This window comes from Scyliorhinus torazame, chromosome 10, assembly GCF_047496885.1.
Source record: "Scyliorhinus torazame isolate Kashiwa2021f chromosome 10, sScyTor2.1, whole genome shotgun sequence".
Classification (NCBI taxonomy): Eukaryota; Metazoa; Chordata; class Chondrichthyes; order Carcharhiniformes; family Scyliorhinidae; genus Scyliorhinus; species Scyliorhinus torazame.
In genome coordinates, this window is record NC_092716.1 from 85,508,040 (window position 1) to 85,529,922 (window position 21,883).

The 21,883-nt window shown below is 46.8% G+C and overlaps 1 protein-coding gene across 1 annotated transcript; it reads right to left on the minus strand.

The window, feature by feature from the left end:
• Positions 1-8,407: 8,407 nt before the first annotated feature.
• Positions 8,408-21,510, minus strand: LOC140430701 (chymotrypsin-like protease CTRL-1). The gene is made up of 7 exons (XM_072518363.1): positions 21,418-21,510; positions 20,902-21,005; positions 19,788-19,867; positions 18,088-18,169; positions 13,354-13,537; positions 13,129-13,256; positions 8,408-8,618 (listed from the first exon to the last, which is right to left on the minus strand). Exons 1-7 carry the CDS (start codon positions 21,464-21,466, stop codon positions 8,460-8,462), a joined length of 786 nt encoding a protein of 261 aa, XP_072374464.1. The 5' UTR covers positions 21,467-21,510; the 3' UTR covers positions 8,408-8,459.
• Positions 21,511-21,883: the final 373 nt, after the last annotated feature.

A 21,883-nucleotide genomic window follows, 5' to 3' on the forward strand; every position in this document is an offset into this window, starting at 1 on the left:
GGGCCTGGTGCAGGGGTATAATCATAACGTGGTGTGCTGGGGCTGTCGTCATTGATGTCGCTATCCCTGTCGCTGCTGGTTGAAGGAAGGGAGAGGCGGAGTCGTGCCTCTGGGGGTGGAGTTGAAGTTGTGTCTGAGGACGGCTGGACTGGCTGGGGGAGGGTAGGAGTACGTCATCTGTGGGCGGGGCGTGCTCGTCTGCTGCTGCGAGCAAGATGTGGTGTGCATGGTTGTTCTGCGAGCCATAAGCCGTGAGCTGGTTTATGTGAAACCACACAGACTTGCCATTGGGATATGTGAGCTTGTATACCGAGGGGCTTACTTTGTCCGAAATAGAGTATGGTCCGGAATATTTGGGGGAAAGGAATGAACTGGGGTTGTATAGGGAAAGCATCACTTGCTGCCCTACTACAAACTCGGTGGCATGTACCTTTTTATCGAAACAAGCCTTGCTTTGTTTCCTCCTGGTCCCAAGTCTCACAGCTGCTGCGAGTTGGGCTGCCTTTATGTTCTCAATTAACTGCTGTACAGCATTTTCATGCGTGAGGGCGATGACTGCGGGGCTGGCCAAATCCAGTCCTAATAAATCTCTGTCCCTTCCATGGGGCGTCCGGTCATGAGGGGGTGGGGGTGTTAAAGTCAATATTTTCCCGCTTCTGTAGTAGAAAGATTCAACACACTCGTTAAGACAGAATAACAACGTTTTATTTTCAAAACAACTGCATGCAGTAATGGCTGAAACTTGAAGTCAGAGAGCAGTCAACAAAACTGCTGAGTCTTTCACAATTCCGTGCTTTCGCGGAGAATTAGCTCAATATTTATACATTATCATTATCAAGATTGTGTGACAACAGTATAGTCAGGAGTTTGATCGGAAATACAAACGGAAGGCTAGAACAGACCATTTTTGGTCAGGTCACTCATACCATTATTTAGTCCTTGGAGGGAACATTGAAAGGTCGGAATAGACTTGTTTCTTCCTGTTTTAATTTCTACGGCTCTGGGTTATGATGAATTAGTTTTATCAGGAGTTGCCGAGGTCCGGTGTTTTGGAATGGCTCGACCTTCGCTGATCTTTTCAGACTTCAAGTTATGCAGAGTTGGCCTTATCAGTCTTTCAGTCTGAAATGGTTAGGGCAGCATTCTTTACATGGGCCTGGTGAGCTGGAATGAGTAGTTTCAGCCTTTCTTACATTGTATCAAACCTTTTGACCAGTCTTCCCATTGACCAGTTTTCCCATCATGCCATTACTTAATTCGTACCATATCACATTCCCTCCTTTTGTCATATCATGACAACTAGTTAAATAGATATATCCATGACTCGATTGAAAATGCATTTACACAAGCAACCAAGCAATCCTATCCCTAGTAGAATTAGATGTAGTAGAATGAAGGCCTTAAAGATCGAATCAAATAATCCGTGACCCAACCATCCTAGCCAACCCGGCGGGTTATAGTCATGAAATTCACTGCCAATCTCTTGAATTTGAGCAGCCTGTCTCTGAATATGGTCGGCCAGGTTAGTGATATTTTCAGAGCCATCTGGAATAAAGTACAGCACTCGTGACCTAGCACGTTCCTCCCTGCGAGGCTAACAGATAATCCAAAGCCAGCCGATTTTGTAACGCACGGTTTGGACAGCTACTAGCTCAGCTGAGACCTCAGCCAGTGCCTGTCCAGTTTCCCTGGCTTTTGCGGCCGTTACGTTCGCCAGTTGTTCCAATGCTGTGGCCATGTGGATCAGTTCGTCGGATGCCTTGCCCGTTCTGTACAAGGGAAAGGCCATCATAAAGAACTGTTCCGTTTTAGAAATAGTCCTTTTTGCTCGCAAGGGGGAGTGCTTAAGGGTGGGTAGGTGACGCATTTGAGGTACGACGTATCCCAAAAAGCAGGATCCTGTCCAATCAATGGGGGGCCATGGATATGCTTTAGTGCCGCATCTGAAATAGGTTCCATTATAGGCCGTAAAATCATCAGCTAATGTCATCCAGGGGATTGGGGATGTCTGTCCCCATGAAATGTTAGAGGTTATATTCCATACCCTGGACCAATCACAGTTAAACATATCCTTGTTGGATATGCCTGGTCCTGGTCCTTGCAAGTCAACTGTAAGGTTGCACCTACTTTGCCCCATTAACTTTCCTTTCCCTGATTTATTAAAACACATGGAACCTTGAACATTATACGAGTGGACAGTGAGGGAGGATGGAGTCAAGGCATGATTATAGGTAGGTTGATATGAAGCTGAAAATTTAGTCATGTCATAGCCAGCAGATCTCCATATTTACATATCCCCCCTATCTCCCCTGCTCCCTGTTTGATTTTGTCATAAAATCCATTCAACCGTCTCTCGATATGAAAGGGGAGGTATTGGAGAGGTATTCCTTCCCTCGAATGGATGGGGATGTGGGTACAAACCCAACACTTGCTTACGTTCAATTTTTCGGCATAAAGATATGACATATATAAATAGGTATTGGAAGGCAGGTCTCGTTTAGGTCGTTTTTTTTACTACCGAGTGGCCATTAAGGCTAAATAGTCCAGAGAGTCCAAAAATTATAATGAAGATCTTCATCCTGTGTTCTCATCTAGGTTGAAGACTATCTTAAGACCATAAGACCATAAGACATAGGAGCGGAGGTAAGGCCCATCGAGTCCACTCCACCATTCAATCATGGCTGATTTCAACTCCATTTACCCGCTCTCTCTCCATAGCCCTTAATTCCTGGAGAAATCAAGAAATCAAGAATTTATCAACTTAGATTTATGCAATCTTCTTGCAATCGGATAGATGTATCCAACTTGAATGTCCTTCAAGCTTGACGGAAGTTGGTGTAGTCAGCAGTACGAGGAAGGGTCCGCTCCAGCGTTGTCCTAGTTTCTTTCTGTCCCAGTTTTTCACCAACACATGGTCTCCGGGTTTGATCACTGGATATCGAGGGACGGCTGTTCCTGCCATTACTGGGAGATGTGCCTGTTTTACCTGTGAGTGGAGAAACTTCAGAGAAAATGTCAATTGCTTCAAATAGTTCTGCATTTGTTCCCCCATCATATGGAGGTCTACTCCCTCTAGGGGTTTTTCATGGGCATCCCAGGGAGTCCTCATTGGCTGACCATAGACTATCTCTGCAGCTGACAGTCCGGTCCGCGAATGGGGAGTCACTCGCATGTGAAACAGTGCAAGGGTAATACTTTTAGTCAATTTAACCCAGTTTCTTCAGTTAATTTAGATAATTTTTCTTTTAAAGTCCCGTTGGCTCTTTCCACAATTCCTGCAGCCTGCGGGTGATACGCGCAGTGCAGTTGCTGTTTAATTACGAGTGCTTTGCACAATTCAGTATTGATCCGAGCTACAAAATGTGGTCCATTGTCTGAGCTCACCATTTTGGGTACCCCAAAACGAGGAATGACTTCCGTTAACAACAACTTCACCACCGTATGTGCGGTACAATCAGTGGTGGGGAAGGCTTCAATCCATTCACTAAACACATCGATTATTACTAAACAATATTTATAGCACTGTGCTTTTGGCAATTCGATAAAATCAAGCTGTATACAGGCAAAAGGGCCATCTGGCAAGGGGGTGGTTCCTGGAGGGCATTTAATGCCTTTACCCTTATTATGTTTCATGCAAATAACGCATCGATCCAGCCGCGTTTGTGCTGCTGTGTTCAAATCTGGGTGCCACCAAGTTTTCAGGAGTAGCTGTACCATTCCCTCCTTGCCAAGATGGGTACAAGAATGCAAATAATCAATAAGTACCGGCAATAAAGAATTCGGAATACAAACTTGACCAACGGGAGTAAGCCAGAGGTCTCGTGTCAAGGAGTGTGAACACCCCATTGACTTCCATAGTGTGCGCTCGGAATCAGAGGGGTCCCTCTGTAAATTTTGAACTTCAGTTATGTCTGGCATGCCCTTCGTTCCTAATGCAGGTACCTGGTTCAGAGCCTGATTAGCCCCACTGGGAACAATCAAAGAGGCTGATATAGCCGCAGCCTTAGCAGCTGAATCAGCACGGGCATTTCCTAATTGAACAGGAGTGTGCCCTTTTGTGTGCGCAGCACATTTAATAATTGCCAATTGATGGGGCAGCTGAATAGCATCGAGGTGATTTTTAACCCAAAGAGCATTTTGAATGGGAGCTCCCGCAGAGGTGAGAAAGCCTCGCTGTTGCCAGAGGCGACCAAAATCGTGGGTCACGCCAAAGGCATACCTAGGATCAGTGTAAACATTAGTACTTTTATCTGTGGCCAAAATACATGCTCGAGTAAGGGCAAATAGCTCGGCTTTTTGTGCGGAGACAGGGGTCTCGAAGGCTGCTGCTTCCTGCACATCAGTGCCGGTTACCACGGCATATCCCGACTGTGGGATGCCAGTGAGAGAAATGGAGGAACTGCCATCAACATAAAAAATTAGATCTGGATTATCAATAGGCCGTTCCGTTAAATTCGGGCGAGGAGCAAACAATCGTGTGGCGGGTCCGCAAGGTTATCGGGGGGCTGTTCGAGGAACACAGCAGGATTTAAGGTAGAATAGTAATGAAAAGAGAGGTAGGGGTTTTGCAATACTGAAACCTCATAGCGGCTCAAGCGGGCTTGAGTCAGATGCTGGGTTTGCTGAGACGTTAGGAGAGCCACAATAGAGTGCAAGGTATGCACTTGAACTGGCTGGTGAAGGGTCAGATTAGAGGCTGCCTGCGCTAACAAATGGACAGCCGTAAGAATTTTGGTGCAGGGTGGTAGACCGCAAGCTACAGGATCCAATTTCGTAGAATAGTAGGCGACCGGGCGACGCCGGTCACCATGCTCTTGTGTCAGAACACCAGTGGCACATTCATCAAGAACATTAATGTACAACTGAAAGGGTCTGTCATACATAGGTCGTCCTAGCACTGGGGTGGTAGCCAGGGCGTTTTTGAGAGTAACAAAAGATTGTTTTGCTGAATCAGGAAGTTCAAACTTAAGAGGAGCATTTTGAGAGGAGTACGGAGTTAAATCTTTAGTATGGACAGTAACATTCGGAATCCATTGTCTGCAAAAGTTCACCAATCCTAAAAAAGCTCGCGCCTGCTTGGGCGATGTAGGAAATGGGGTCTGCAGTATAGGAGTAATGCGTTCCTGAGTAAGGGAGCGATCCATAGCACTTATTAGGACACCCAAAAATTTGACCTGCCGTTGGCCTTTATGAACTTTAGCGGGTGGGATCACATATCCCCATGAATGGAGACGGATGAGCAGGTAAACGGTGTCACAAGGTTCAAACCGAATACTGATCACAGACTTGATACACCAGTTAGTTAGTTCAAAGTCAAATGCTTATTTATTTACACACACAGTTAAATATAATCATGCACAAATACTACAGACTAAACTATCACTACTGCTAAAGCCTATACTTAGCTTCGGGCGCCCACTCAGTCAGAGGAACAATGGCCATTGTTCGGTTCTGAGGCTGCTGGGGTTGAAGTGGTGGAGGGGAACAGCAAAGATCATTTGTCTGGTAGTGTGCGTTGACCTTGGACTTACTTGATCTGGTGCAGCTTTTGGGCAGGTCACTCCTCGGTGAGATCCGGAGCCAAGAGAACGATTCTCTCTTGGGAGATCCTTCTTATACCCAAAGGGGCTTCGCGCACTTTTGGGCGGGCCTTGAACTTGGCCCCAATTAATTGGGTGTTTTTCGATCGTTCGTATCGATTTCCTCCAATAAAGGGGTGGGTGCCCTGATGGCTGGGCGTGTCCTAGGTGGCCGTTGGCCTGCTTTGTTCTGGTCTCCTCTGGTGCCGGGGTGTCTGCCTTGGTATCGTTTACTTAAATGTCCCTGGAGATGGCTCATTAGTATGATAATGGCTTTGCAGTTTCGGTCTTGTCTGGGAGCTGCGGCTCCAATCAACAGACAAACCCTGCACCTGCTTGCTTTCTCAGTATTGTCCATTTTGTAATCGGGAAGTGGCTATCCCAGATGGCTACACTGGCTGACGACCTGCACCGGTCATGCCGTGCAACATGGCGCTGGCTGTGCGCGAACCCAACCCGCCAGCCATGACTCCGCAGCCGACCCCCGGCCATCCCGCACCAGTCATCCAGCCCTATCAGAAGCCCCCCCCCGGCCAGCTGCATGAATCCCGGCCGAGTGTGGCGGCGCTTGACACTGCCGGCATGCCAGGTTTTCCCAAGCTCGGGACCACACAGGGCCCGCGTCATCGGGATCTCGACCCATTGGGGGCAGAGCATTGTGGGTGGACCGGCCGATGACACGCCAACACTGTTGAAACGGCGCGTGGCGCACGTCACAATGATACCGATTTGGAGGGGGTGGAGCATGGCGGATTGGCGTCAATCCGGTGCCGCCCCGATTTCGGCGTCGGAATCCATTCTCTGCCCAATCGCAGATCACGATTTTAGCATCGGGCTACAGAGAATCCAGTCCAGTATCTCTGTAAAGGAATGGAAATTGGATTGGGTACAGCATCTCCATGTCCTGTGTCTGTAGGGGATAGAGTGCCTTTAATATAATGAGATAATGAAGTTTAAATGTGAGAGGTTAACAGTTGAGGTAACCTTTGGCAGGACTGTTGAAGATCCAAATTTTACTATTTTTCTTTCTTTACATGTGAAATATAACATTTCTTACAATTAACCCTGAATGGATCACATTTAGCTAAAGATTCAACCTTTCCACCGAGGAGCATGCCCGCAAATGCTTCTAGAATTGCAGCATTAATTTTGTGCCTACAACATTGGAATTTCCCCCTTCAACCTTACAGGCACGTGTTTTACTTTTAGCGTAAGTGAAGGAAAGTTGAAAATACCAAGATTATTCAAGCCCATGTTTTCATAAGGCAGGGTCATTCGCGCATTGCAACAATTTCCAGAGGTGGCATAGTCGTGTTGTCTACTGGACTTGTAATTCAGAGTCATTCTTGGGCCTGGGCTCAAATCTCATCTTGGCAGATGGTGAAATTTGAATTCAATAAAACTCCGGAATTAAAAGTGTAAAATACTGACCATGAAATAATTCTTGTAAAAGCCCATCAGGCTCTCTAATGTCCTTTAGGGAAGTTGGTCTGGCCTACACGTGACTCCAGACTCACAGCAATATGGTTGACTCTTAGCTCAGTTAAAGGGCAGCAATTAGAGATTAGCAATAAGTGCCAGTGATGCCCACCCACATGCCATGAATGAATATAAAATATTAACATCTACTAAATTGCTGTAAAACACTGTGAGATGCCCTAAGGTTGTGGAAGTCTTTCTTTCTACTTTCTTGATGTTTCAGCTCTTTGAGAGCTGCTGGTCAGCTTTTGCTACTTCTCTAGGTCTTGTGTGCGCTTGCACCATCACAGCTTCCCTCTTGACTGGGAGCTGTTGCACACACCAATCCTCTGACAAGGTGAAGTACATGCATCTCGGGACTCAGAACACCTCCGACGCAGTTGGTCCGGCCTGACATCCTTCTGTTCCTTGTCCTCTCCTTCTTCAATTAGGTACAAATACAGAAGACAAGGAAACCCATTAACTCGCTTCTACTATTTGCAAAAGACAAATGTCAGTGCCACCACTGCCACTTCATCAGCTTATTGCTTTCATCAGAACAATAGAAACCAGAGAAATACGGTGAAACTCTCATGAAATTCAGAAAGTGGTTCCAGGGATGACGGACTTGGAGTGATGTGGAGAGATTGAGATTGTTCTGCTTAGAACCGAGAAGGTTAAGGGGAGATTCAAAAGAAATGTTCAAAATTGTGAAGGGTTTGCTGGAGAACAGAGGGAGAAACTGTTTCCGTTGGCAGGAAGGTCAGGAATCAGATTTACGATAATTGGCAAAAGGACCAGGGAACGATGATAAGAACATTTCTTGCAGTAAATTGTTGTACTACATGTAAGGATGATGTGAGGAAATTCCCTAGTAATTTGATGGTGCTTTCAAAGAGCCAGCAGAGACACGATGACCTGAAAAGCCTCCTACTGGGCTGTATGATTCGATAAAGTGCTCCCAGCAACCTTCAGGCAGAGCTCTTGAAATCCATACTTGTGACTGACATCCTGGACACCTATTTTGAATGAGTGTGAATGTGTCCTTTACATCATGAGACAGGAACACTGCTGTTGCTGTCTAAATGGGGGACTTTGTTTCAATCTCAGCACTTCAGCAGGAAAGTGTCTGAAGTGTAAATTGGGTCAAAATCTAACTTTACAAACTACTACCACCTTTTCCAATGGGTCTTGTTGACCTTGTACCTGATATGTAGATGTTACCAGTCTGAACATTTGTGCTCATTTGATTTTGGCTCCAGTGTAAGTTTTGCTTCTGGTCAGAAGGGTTCAATATTTGGAATTAATGTTAGTCCAGTCACTCAACATAAATTAAAACAACTAAAGAAGCGGGAAACTGAATGCAGGCACATGGTTTATTCATTTATTAACTTGGTATGCTCCCCACAGTGGGTAGGCTCATTAGTAATTAATGTACTGATCAATAAATGAGCGGAATTTGGAAACACGGGCGTAAACTGCAGGACTGTATACGTTACAGTTCACCGTTCCCCAAGAAACAATGCCAACCAAGTTCCAGCCGGTATTCCCATAACAAACAAGAGGACCACCAGAGTCACCCTGCAATTAAAAAAATGGAAAACCCTATCATTCTATTGTGAAATGAAACTTGAGTAATCATCACTACAAAACTTTCTGGCTTAACCTACCAGCATTTCAAAAGGCATTACCACTGAAAGTTATGTAGGGCAGGATTCTCCATTTGGGAGACCATGCGGCGCGATTCTCCGAATGCGGGACAGAGTGTCTGCGTTTCACGACGGTGCGAAACGGGCGCGGGCACGAGCGATTCTGGCCCCACAGGGGGCCAGCACAGCGCTGCAGTGGTTCACGCCGCTCCAGTGTCACGTCCTGGCATGCACTGGGGGCGGCGCCAACCCGCGCATGTGCGGTGACTTTACGGAATGCACCGGCCCCGACGCAACATGGCGTGGAGGTTCTGGGGCTGGACGCGCAACAAAGTAGGCCCGGAGGGTAGAGGCTGGCCCGCCGATTGATGGGCCCCGATCATGGGCCAGACCCCATCGGAGGCCCCCCCGGGGATGGAGCCCCCCCTCACCCCCCCCCCCCCCCCCAGGCCGCCCCCGACCCTTCGCGCAGAGTTCCCGCCGGCAGCGACCAGGTGTGGACAGTGCCAGCAGGACTCTGCTTTTTCCGTGCGGCTGCACAGCCCATTCGGGCCGGAGAATCGGTGGTCCGGCCTCGTACAGCGGCCCGCGACCGGCGCCGATTCTCTGCACCTCGGAGAATCGTTCGCCGGCGTCGGAGCGGCATGGCGTGGTTGCGCCGATTCTCGGGCCTGGCGCGAGGCTGGGAGAATCGCGCCCCATGTTCTCTGTCCGGAGCTGAACTGCTTCTGTTTTACACTGGCACTGGGAGCGGCACCTAGAAGCGATTCAGTATTCTTGCTGTGCAGATTTATGCAAAGCAGGGATCGCAAGGGATTTTGTTACACATTCTGTTATCGGGCCATTGTTGTAATGCAAATCCAATCCCCCGACAAGTAGGGGCACACTCTCCCCCACCACTGGAATTTCTGGATCATTCCACAGAATGCATTCATGAGGGTGACCTGACCTCCACCACTGACCCCTCACTGGAGCCCCTCACCAGAGACCCCCATCAGAGACTCCCATCAGAGACCTCCACCAGAGCCCCCAACAGAACCACATCGCAAGGCTTTAAACCCCGTCAGATCCTTTAATCTGCAAGGCTTCTATTCATTTCAAAGAGAAACATCTAGTTATGATTGACAGCTCACAAGAACATAAGAACATAAAAACTAGAAGCAGGAGTAGGCCATCTGGCCCCTCGAGCCTGCTCCACCATTCAATGAGATCATGGCTCATTTTGTGGACTCAGCTCCACTTTCCAGCCCTTTATTCTTCAAAAAACTATCTATCTTTATCTTAAAAATATTCAATGAAGGAGCCTCTACTGCTTCACTGGGCAAGGAATTCCATAGATTCACAACCCTTTGGGTGAAGAGGGTCCTCCTAAACTCAGTCCTAAATCTACTTCCCCTTATTTTGAGGCTATGCCCCCTAGTTCTGCTTTCACCCGCCAGTGGAAACAACCTGCCCGCATCTATCCTATCTATTCCCTTCATAATTTTATATGTTTCTATAAGATCCCTCTCATCCTTCTAAATTCCAATGAGTACAGTCCTAGTCTACTCAACCTCTCCTCGTAATCCAACCCCTTCAGCTCTGGGATTAACCTAGTGAATCTCCTCTGCACACCCTCCAGTGCCAGTTCGTCCTTTCTCAAGTAAGGAGACCAAAACTGAACACAATACTCCAGGTGTGGCCTCACTAACACCTTATACAATTGCAGCATAACCTCCCTAGTCTTAAACTCCATCCCTCTAGCAATGAAGGACAAAATTCAATTTGCCTTCTTGATCACCTGTTGCACCTGTAAACCAACTTTTTGTGACTCATGCACTAGCACACCCAGGTCTCTCTGCACAGCAGCATGTTTTAATATTTTATCATTTAAATAATAATCCCTTTTGCTGTTATTCCTACCAAAATGGATAACCTCACATTTGTCAACATTGTATTCCATCTGCCAGACCCTAGCCCATTCACTAAGCCTATCAAAATCCCTCTGCAGACTTCCAGTATCCTCTGCACTTTTTGCTTTACCACTTATCTTAGTGTCGTCTGCAAACTTTGCCACATTGCCCTTGGTCCCCAACTCCAAATCATCTATGTAAATTGTGAACAGTTGTGGCCCCAACACTGATCCCTGAGGGACACCACTAGCTACTGATTGCCAACCAGAGAAACACCCACTAATCCCCACTCTTTACTTTCTATTAATTAACCAATCCTCTATCCATGCTACTACTTTCCCCTTAATGCCATGCATCTTTATCTTCTGCAGCAACCTTTTGTGTGGCACCTTGTCAAAGGCTTTCTGGAAATCCAGATATACCACATCCATTGGCTCACCGTTATCTACCACACTGGTAATGTCCTCAAAAAATTCCACTAAATTAGTTAGGCACGACCTGCCCTTTATGAACCCATGCTGCGTCTGCCCAATGGGACAATTTCCACCCAGATGCCTCGCTATTTCTTCCTTGATGATAGATTCCAGCATCTTCCCTACTACTGAAGTTAAGCTCACTGGCCTATAATTACCCGCTTTCTGCCTACCTCCTTTTTAAAACAGTGGTGTCACGTTTGCTCATTTCCAATCCGCCGGGACCACCCCAGAGTCTAGTGAATTTTGGTAAATTATCGCTAGTGCATTTGCAATATCCGTAGCCATCTCTTTTAGCACTTTGGGATGCATTCCATCAGGGCCAGGAGACTTGTCTACCTTTAGCCCCATTAGCTTGCCCATCACTACCTCCTTGGTACCTCATGACCGCATCAAAACAGTTAAGTGCTTTCTGCTGAGAAAAAGGGAAGTGAAAACACTTAACGTCTCGATGTTTATAACCACTGTGGTTAGTTTCTCAGCAGGATACTTGAGATCCATTCAAGTGTGAAGGGAAATTAAAATGATCAATCAAGACAAATGGCTGTCTGGAAGCTGTCAATTACAGGCTACTAAAAGCTATTTCTCTTTGAAGTAAATAAAAGTTTGGAGATTGAAGGATATGAGGTGGTTGAAAGCCTTGTAATGTGGTTTTGGCTTTCTATTAAATTACAGTTGCTGTTTTCTAAACATCTGTCTGAGGCAGCAGGTGTAAGGCACAGGTGAGTGAGAAAGCAATGAATTTATTTCACTATTCTGCCTGGACTGCAGTTTAACTTCCAGGCAAGGGTATCTGATGGAGGGTTGGGGGTTCTCTGCTATGGGTGGGGGGGTTGCCTGTTATAGGGGTGCCCTGCAATGGAGGGATTCTCTGATATGGGTGTTTCCCTGTTGTGGAGGTTCCCTGTTATGGGGGTTTCCCGTTATGGAGGTTTCTGGTGGGGTCTTTGATAGGGTCTCTGGTGGTGGTCTGTGGTGGGGGTATCTGATTGGGATCGCTGATGGGCGCCTCTGATGCAGATTTCTGATGCCGGCCTGGTGGAAGTCTCTGGTGGGGGGGTCTGGTGAGAGATTGGGAGCGAGGGAGCCCTCCAATGGACTTGGTGCCACTGCGAGTTCCACTGTGTCAAGGCCACACGGAGAAATACTTGTACCAATCCATGCCCACGTGAATCCCAGCCCAGAAGGTCGGCGTGTAACAGAGGCATAACAGAGGCATGGAGAATCCAGTGCCCAACCGTTAATAGGATGCAAATGGTCATTTTGACCTATATGTATCTTCCCGCTGGCACGTGCACTTCGATGCCGCCACCAGTGGGGGACCGGAACATTATAAAATGCCGATCCTGTTTTTTCCCCGACGTTGGATTCTCCACTGCATCGGGAACTCCACTGCCGGTGTTAGGTGGTGGAGAATCCAGCCCATAATGTGCCAAATTTCCATTGGAAAGGGTAAACTAGCATGTCATCCCAATTAGATTGTACTTTAGTCAGATTTGTTGTTTCTCCATCAGTAGATTAATTGCCATGACAAACTATTTCACAATTAATTGAATCATTAGCAATAAAAAAAAACTACCAGTTAGTGACAAAGTGGATTTAGTTCAGAAAGAGGAAGATAAGCACTGAGGGGTTTGATTTTCAATGTTCTGCAGCCCGCACTAAAAGGTGCAGACTATTCCGAGGAGATTGTACCTGTGTTATGGTACAGACAGTTTAATGGGACATCAAACCTATTCTGTCTTGAAGTCTCCACTCAGATTGGCTGACACAGATGTGAAATGGAACCATTGCTGTCAGTTGAAGGTTGTGGAATTCACTGAGCTCATCAGTCCCAAGCGTCAAAATGCAACTCGAGCCCACGATAAAACAAATCACAGTCTTATTGCGCAGAATGATGGAAAAGAAGACCATCTGAATAGATATTATACTGCTGATTTGACTTCAACTTACTTCTATGTATTCCTGATCCATAATAACAATGATTTGAACCTTTAACCACTGGTATATTGTAGACCTCATCATGAGAGAAGCCTGCTCAGACCTTTAAAAACCTCTGAAAGTTCATTGTGTCTACCTGACAAGAGGAAGATCCGGAGGCACCAGCGCAAATCATTGCATCACTGATTTGATTCCCCCAGTACTGTCGACAGGCTTGTGGATCAATAATGGGCATATTGGTCTGCATCAGTTTGGTAGAGGTAGCTTGGAGGAAATAAACAAGGGAAGCAAAGATTAGTAATAACAAGGAAAGCAAAGACTGCACAGATTCACTTTAGAGAAGTATTTTGAATAATCTTACGGCCTCCAGATACAGTCCTTCCCCATCCGGTTGTGATGCAGGTTGTGCCTCCTGGAACATAGGCACTGGCAGCAACAAGTCGGATCGGAGAGACATAGTTATTTATATTGGCTGGCGAAGAGAGTCGGAGAAGAGTACAGTCATAGTTCATGTTTCGCGGGTCCCAGTAAGGATGAGTTATGACCTGCAACAAAGGTATAAAGTCACTTATTCATTCGACATTCTTCAAGAATGGTATTAAGATAGCGAGGGATAAAACTGAAAGAGATTTGAGTATGTGATAGATTCAATGCCCCATTTATTCGGCCAATGCAAAGCTATATTGAACAAAGCCAACAGCCAAGCAGAATGTATGGCAGCACGGTAGCACAAGTGGATAGCACTGTGGCTTCACAGCACCAGGGTCCCAGGTTTGATTCCCTGCTGGGTCACTGTCTGAGCGGAGTCTGCACGATCCCCCCGTGTGTGCGTGGGTTTCCTCTGGGTGCTCCGGTTTCCTCCCACAGTCTAAAGACGTGCAGGTTAGGTGGATTGGCCATGCTAAATTGCCCTTCATGTCCAAAAAAAGGTTAGATGGGGTTATTGGGTTACGGGGATAGGGTGGAAGTGAGGGCTTCCGTGGGTCGGTTCCAACTCGATGGGCCGAATGGCCTCATTCTGCACTGTATGTTCTATGTTCTAAAATAGTGATCAAACTGTCCAGTCCTTTGGTCAAACCACACCGTGAGCACAGTGTCCGGTTGCAGCTACCAGAAACCAGGGAAGAAAGCAGAGAGAAGGGCAAGAAGGACATTAAAACAGAAAATGCTGGAGAATCTCAGCAGGTCTGGCAGCATGAGTGGAGAGAGAAACAGAGTTAACGTTTCGAGTCCATGTGACCCTTCTTCTTCCTCCTCCTCCACAGATGCTGCTGGGTTTATCCAGCATTTTCTGTTTTTATTTAAAATTTCCAGCATCTGCAGTATTTTGCTTTTATTTTAAGGCAACAGAAGCCCCCGGTGTCCCGGGAGATATTAGGAGAAAGGGCGTGGACAGATTTGAACTTTTCAGCCTGGAAATAAATTTACTGGGAGGTGATTTTGTAGAGGTGGACAAGATAGTAAATGATATGGAAACGTTTAATCTGGTCTAGTGTCCCCAAGCAAATTGCAGGAGTAGGTTAAGAGAAAGGTCCAAGCTAGTAAAAGCTGACATTAGGGTTGATAGGATGGAGCTCCCTTTTACACAGGGGGTGACTAACACATGGAGTGGACCTCTGAGCAGAGTGCGGCAGGAGAACACCCTGAAACCATTAATTAAATAGGGAAGTCGAGGGTTGTTCTGGAATGAAGATGGGCTGAATGGCCCTCCTTGCCCATACTGTCTTGTATCATAGTTGAGACAGAGACAATGTGACGATGGGTTATGGACTGTGAAGTACATTGAAGCTTCAACTTCTTAAGAAAATATGGTTTAAAACTATTTATATATAGACCTGTGCTTCAAAGTCAAAGTTCAGCTATTGTGACTTTCACCTAATCTTGAGCCCTCTTTCAAGCCAAAAAATGTTCTCGGAAATAGAAAGGAGAGAAAACGGGAAAGAAATCTTAAATCTCAGTAACATTATTGCCAGAATAATGTGGAATCCCAAAGTTCCACTGTTGTACCCTCAATAACGACGCTTAGAGAGTAAAACGGTAAAGAAGGCTTTAATAAGCTAAGAACTAGCCTGGTGCCGAGATGGGTGCTAACTGGGTGCCAACCACAAGGCGGCCCCTTATATACGGCTCCCAGGTGGGCGGAGCCTGAGGCGGAGTCCCCTAGGGTTCCAAGCCCGGTCTTAAAGGGGACATCACCTTATATGATGACAAGGGTACAGTAGTACAGTAACCGTTCATCACATTCACCCCCTGTTTTTAAAAAAAAGTCCGGCGGGGGTGAAGTGCCATCATAAGTCCATTATGATGAGGGAAGGGGCGTCTGTAGTGGGGGAACCAGCGGGTGCCAGATCCCGGAGGGAAATATGGTGGTCTTTATGAGTGTGTGGGCTTTGTCCGCATATTTGGGGACCCACTGGGCGTAATAGGAGAAGAGCCCCAAGCACCGTTTGAGGGCCTTGAAGCTGCGGGGAAGGGGGAGTTCCTTTAGGGGGCGTATACGGTCGGGGTCGGGACCTAGGACCCCGTTTTCCATGACATAGCCGAAGATGGCTAGCCGGGTTGTGTGGAAAACGCATTTTTCCTCGTTATAGGTCAGGTTAAGGGCTCGGGCGGTCTGGAGGAACTTTTTGAGGTTTGCGTCATGGTCCTGCTGGTCATGGCCGCAGATGGTGACATTGTCCAAGTACGGGTATGAGCCAGCAAATCGTACTGGTCCACCATTTGGTCCATCGCCCTTTGAAAGATGGAAACCCCATTTGTGACGCCGGAGGGAACCCTGAGAAAGTGGAAGAGTCGGCCGGCTGCTTCGAAGGCAGTATAGGGGCGGTCTTTTGGTCGGATGGGGAGCTGGTGATAGGCGGATTTGTGATCGACCGTGGAAAATACCCGGTATTGGGCGATCCAATTTACCATTTCTGCTATACGAGGAAGGGGGTACGCATCAAGCTGCGTGAATCGGTTTATGGTTTGGCTATAATCCACGACCATCCGTTTCTTATCCCCGGACCGGACTACCACCACTTGTGCTCTCCAAGGGCTGTTGCTAGCCTCGGTGACCCCCTATCCCAGTAAACGCTGGACCTCTGACTTGATGAAAGTCCTGTTTTGGGCACTGTACCGCCGGCTCCTGGTGGCGACGGGCTTACAGTCGGGAGTGAGGTTCGCAAATAGCGAGGGGGGTGCGACTTTCAGTGTCGCAAGGCTGCATACCTTGAGGGGGGGCAAGGGTCCGCCAAACTTCAGTGTCAGGCTTCGGTGGCTGCACTGGAAATCCAGTCCGAGCAGCAGGGGGGCGCAGAGGTGGGGGAGGATGTAAAGTTTGAAACGGGTGTATTTGGCGCCCTGGATCGATAGATACGTGATACAGTATCCCTTGATTTGTACCGAGTGGGACCCAGATGTGAGGGCTATGGTTTGGGACGCGGGATGGGTGTGCAAGGAGCAGTGCCTTACCGTTTCTGGATGAATAAAGCTCTCCGTGCTACTGGAGTCGAAGAGGCATGAAGTGTCGCACCCGTTGACTTGGAACTTCATCAACGAGTTCTGCAGATATTTTGGCCGAGTTTGGTCGAGGGTGATCACTCCCACTCGCGGGTAGTCCGAGTCCTCAGCCGAGTCGAACTCGTAAAATGGCCGCCGCCATCAATCGCACGTGTCGGGTCGAGAAGATGGCCGCCGACAAGATGGCCGCTCCCATGATTCGCACGAGGTGGATGACGCGTCAGAAGGGGGCGTGTCGGGTCGGTGCGCAGCCGCATTGCGAGGCCTGCGGGCCTGAGAGCCTGATTTTCAGGCCGGTTGTTCTTTGTTTTTCTGGCCCCTGGTCCTAGCCAGGCAGACCCTCGCAAAATGCCCCTTCTTCCCGCAGTTGCTGCAGATCACGGAGCGGGCTGGGCAGTGTGGGCATAGATGCTGGCACTGCCCACAGAAGTAGCACGGTGTGCCCCCACAATGAGCGGGTTGCCGCGCGGTGCAGGCCCATAATGTGGCTGAGTCTGAGGAAGTCCGAGGGGGGCTCGCAGAGTCCGCGGGGTACGTACCAAAATTATGTCGGGCCACCTCCAGCGAGGAGGTGAGCGTTAGCGTGTCCTGAAGGTCTTTTGCCCCGTTTTCAAGTAGCCGCTGCTGGATGTAGGTCGAGCGGATGCCGGACACAAACGCGTCTCTGATGTGCCGGTTTCCCCTGTCACATCCTGATGGTCACAGTCCCTGGCAAGCGCGGTGAGTTTTTCAACAAATTTGTCTAGCGATTCCCCCGAGCGCTGCAGGCAGGTAGAGAGCAGATGCCTGGCATGTACCTCATTGATGGGTTTGACAAACTGCTTGCGGAGTAACTCGACCACCTCTTCATAAGTAGTCGCCTTTTTGAGCGTGGCGGAGATTCTGTGACTCACCTGGGCGTAGAGTAGGCGCCGCTTGCGTGGCCCCAGGATGTGGGTCTCTGAGGAGTCCAGATAGGCCTCGAAATATCAGAGACAGTATTAAAAAATTTATTTTGCCTCTGGTGTCCGTGCTTCCAGGTTGAGAGTCTCTGGTTTTAGGCCTGCGTCCGTCCTGATGTAGCTTAGCTTATTAAATTGTTGTACCCTCAATAACGACGCTTAGAGAGTAAAACGGTAAAGAAGGCTTTAATAAGCTAAGAACTAGCCTGGTGCCGAGATGGGTGCTAACTGGGTGCTGCCCACAAGGCGGCCCCTTATATACGGCTCCCTGGTGGGCGGAGCCGGAGGCGGAATCCCCCAGGGTTCCAAGCCCGGTCTTAAAGGGGACATCACCTTATATGATGACAGTAGTACAGTAACCGTTCGTCACATCCACAGTGAGCAGTATGAATGACACAGAGAGGGCCAAATTCCCTGCAGATGCATGTGGTTAAACGGGCAAGAAAATATATTTCAAAAGCTATATTTAGTTAACACCATGCCACATGTAATAAAGTTGGCTATTACAGCCTTGTGGATGTAAAATGTTCTGTGGTATATGATCTCCAAAGTAAAATATAATGCAATGGATCTTAGTAGGAAATTTGCATTTGGAAATACAGGTATCTTTATTCAATATATAAGCAAATTGGAATGCATCAACAGGTACGTACCTGGGAAACAGTTTTGACTTGGACTGGTTCTGCTGAGGAATGCAAGTCAGACTCTCCAAGCACAACATGATGATACCCAGGACTGTTGAAAAAGCATTTGTAATGTTAATATGTGGGAAGTGTTTGACATTTTGCTTGCCACAGGGCTGAATTATATGGGCATGAGGGTCCCTCCCTCCAGTTAAAAAGTAAGGGTGGGTGAGCCCAGGAGAAGAATGGCTGTCCCACAGTCAGCGAATGGCGAATTGACAGTTAATAAGCGGAATGTGGTATTTCTGTCCGCTATCTAGAAATGATGCCCAGTGCAGGTACTGCATGCAGCCGATGAGGAGTCGAACTGCAATGGATCAGAACTTTGTAAATGCTTAGAGATCAGCGAGGAGGGTGTGGGCCATTTTTTGAGATTGCAAGGGGGGAGGGTAACCGGGTGGGCCAGTTAAGAAGGGACACCCCTTTCCCACCCTCTTGCCCACCACTAACATTAATTGTCCACTTAAAGGGCTCATTTGGGCCCACTATTGGGTGGGCCACCTGACACTATCCCTGCTGAAGTGGCGGCAGTAGCGGGTGGTTAGGTGGCAGGAAGGCACCCAGTGGATTTAAAGGCCTACAAAACTGCCAACAGGCGAGCATTAAATGCAGCCCTAAGCAGTTCAGTCATGCAGCAGCTCAGAATTCCCGTAGCCGTGCATAAGTTAGCCTCTTTAAGTTACCATGCATTCACAACGCAGCATGAAAAGAAACTTAAAAGGGCCGGACTCTTAAAAAAACTGCCCACAATCCACAAAATAAAAGGGCGCTTTACTCGTCACTAACTAAAATAATTGGAAAAGTTCTGAAATAGATAAAGCTCCCTGTACTTCACTGGAAACCACTTTAATATACAAACATTGGAATTATCGGGGGGTGAAAAGTTGGTCAATTAAATGGTATCGCTCAATGGTACCAGTCTAACAGGTCAGCCCGGACAGTGTGCTGCTTCCTATGCTGTATTTTTCTCTTTGTTGGTAGTCTTAAACTTCAGGCCTGTGTGGCCTCATGGAGACAGGTGGGAAATTGTGCCTGTATTGTGCCTGCTAGTGTTTATTCCCCACCTTCTATACAGCCACTGTATTAACTTAGCATGGATTTGATGTAGCAGAAGTTAGAAATAAAACTCAGTGCTTCTGGATTACTCACACCTCACAGAAGGAGTAGCTCGGGAGTGGTTCTCTTCTCCTTTTCTGGATGTTGACAGATACCAGAGATGATGTGGAAGCTGCCACTGGTCTCTATTCAGCAGATAGAAATGCTTAACCCCTTTAAATGTCAGCTTCAGTGCGAGCATTCCCATTGAGCCAGTACTTGCATTGTTCGACACTTTCACAGGCTTTCTGAATGATATTTAACCACTGCAGGGCAAGCTAAATTCAGGGATAGTTTTGTTCTGTGCATTGGCATCCAATCAGACTAAATGGGGACCTTCCAAACATTATCTTGCACCCGGCTTGTGAGACAGATAGGATCAGCCTTAATCCCAATAGTACTCCAGCACAATGTCTCCTGAACCAGGAAATAAAGCTGATGACAGGAGATTGACGTTATGCTTTTGGTGACAGTGTTCCTTGACAAATGTCTGTCTATATGGGGTCAAAATGGGGTTTGCCTTGTAGTTAGATTTCTGTAGTTTAAAAATGGATGGCCTGATATCAAAAACTTACTTGAAATTGCAGTGAGCAGCAGTGATAACCCAGTTCTGATTTACCAAAGAGCCTCCGCAGAAATGGCGCCCATAATAGTTCTGTGGAGAAGCGTTCACAGAAACAACAATTGAGTCAGAGGAGCTTAAATATATAAAAATGCTGGAAATGTGAAATAAAAACAAAGTGCCGAAAATACTCAGCAGATCAGGCAGCATCTGTGGAGAGATCTGATGAAAGGTTATCAATCTGAAACATTGGGCAGGATTCTCCGGTCCCCCAGCCACGTGTTTCTCGACCGCGCACCGTTCGCTGACAGCGGGAGTCTATCTCTCCCGCTGCTTGTCAATGGGATTTCCCATTGAAGCCACTCCATACCGCCCCAAAAATGAATCCTGACAACCAAAAAATTGGATTTTGCTTATTGTGATGTGTACCGAAGTACGGTGAAAAGTATTTTTCTGCGAACAGCTCAACAGATCATTAAGTACATGAAAAGAAAAGAAAAGAAAAGAAAATACATAATAGGGAAACACAAGGTTCACAGTGTAACTGCATAAATATCGGCATCGTATGAAGCATACAGGGGTGTAGTGTTAATCAGGTCAGTCCATAAGAAGGTCGTTTAGGAGTCTGGTAACAGCAGGGAAGAAGCTGTTTTTGAGTCTGTTCGTGCCATTATTTCTCTCTCCACAGATGCTGCCTGATCTGCTGAGTATTTCCAGCATTTTCTGGCTTTTTTTTGAGCTTAAGTATACTTTGGCTACAAGGGGGAGAGAAAGTGAACCTTGTTTTGTCAAAGTGATTTCTCAACTTAACAACAGCTGTCATCAATTACACACCAAAAGTGGTCAGAACGCCCTGTTAGTCATCCCAGGCGTGTGCCTGAAACCAGAGTTAGGCCCATTGCCGTTGCAAATAGAGGGCAAATGCCTGTTTCATGGTTTACTTTGGGTCTTGAAGGTGTCAAACCAACAGCCCTGAAAAGGGCTCACTCGAAGGCCACTACCAAGTGGAGAAGTTATAAAGTCCCAAATTGATGTTATGAAGTATATGGCTGCCAGAAATTTCAATACAGCATTGTAAATGGTGGCCTGTTACACTACTGGATACGTTATAATATAATTAATGTTACCTGAAGGGAAACCTGCCAGGGCCAGGATCCTGGTTTAGCAAGCTGTCCATTCACAATTCTGGAAGTATAAGTTTCGATGGGGTAGACTGATGGCGCGCCGGCAACTGTAAACACATTTTTTATCAATAGCTGAAAATATTTTAATTTCTCCTTTATAAAAGAACTGAATGCCAATGTTTGTCTTTGTAGCAAGGCATGATTAACAAGGTTGCACTTATTTTTCTACTGAATCGCCTCTGAGTTTGTGGAATGCAGCAATATTGACTTACCCAATGAACATTCTTCAAATTAAAACATTCTAGCAGTTCCACCAAATCCACCTGAACTTGCTAAAACCAAGAATTATTTCAAGTTGAACGTGCACTTCATGTGAAAAGAAAGCAATTGTATCACACAAAACTAATGCACGTTTGACAGTGGTACATTAAGGGTTTATTACAATATTGAAATTAATATAACCGTTTGTTAATATTTCAAAGTAAAGGATCAGATTATTCTATTGGAACTGTCTCTTACCAGTCGTTACCGTGGCGATAGCGAGGCAGACAATCCAAAGGAGAGCCATGCTTGCCTTTCTTGTTTAGATGCTGTTTGCTCAGGCTAGCTGCCTTTTACAATTTCTGTTTAGCATTCTGTCATATCTGAAACTGATATGGAATATTAATTCAACAATTAGACGATAGCCATGAAGGTAGATTACTCCAACCAAAACCAACATACATTGGACGCTTTTTTTTACTTAGAATGCCTCGATCAAAATACTTTTCTGATTTAAGTGGAAAAATAAGCCTACTGTGTGACAAAATTGGTTGTTTTTATTTACTTTTATTGCATCTCCATTGCTCCTGAATTAATTCACTTTTCCATCTATTGTCACCTTCCAAACGTCACTTGCCTCTCCCCTTTTACAGCCCATTTGCCACTGAAACCCTACGATGTCTTTGTTATCTCCAGACTTGACTATTCTGATGTCCTCCTAGCT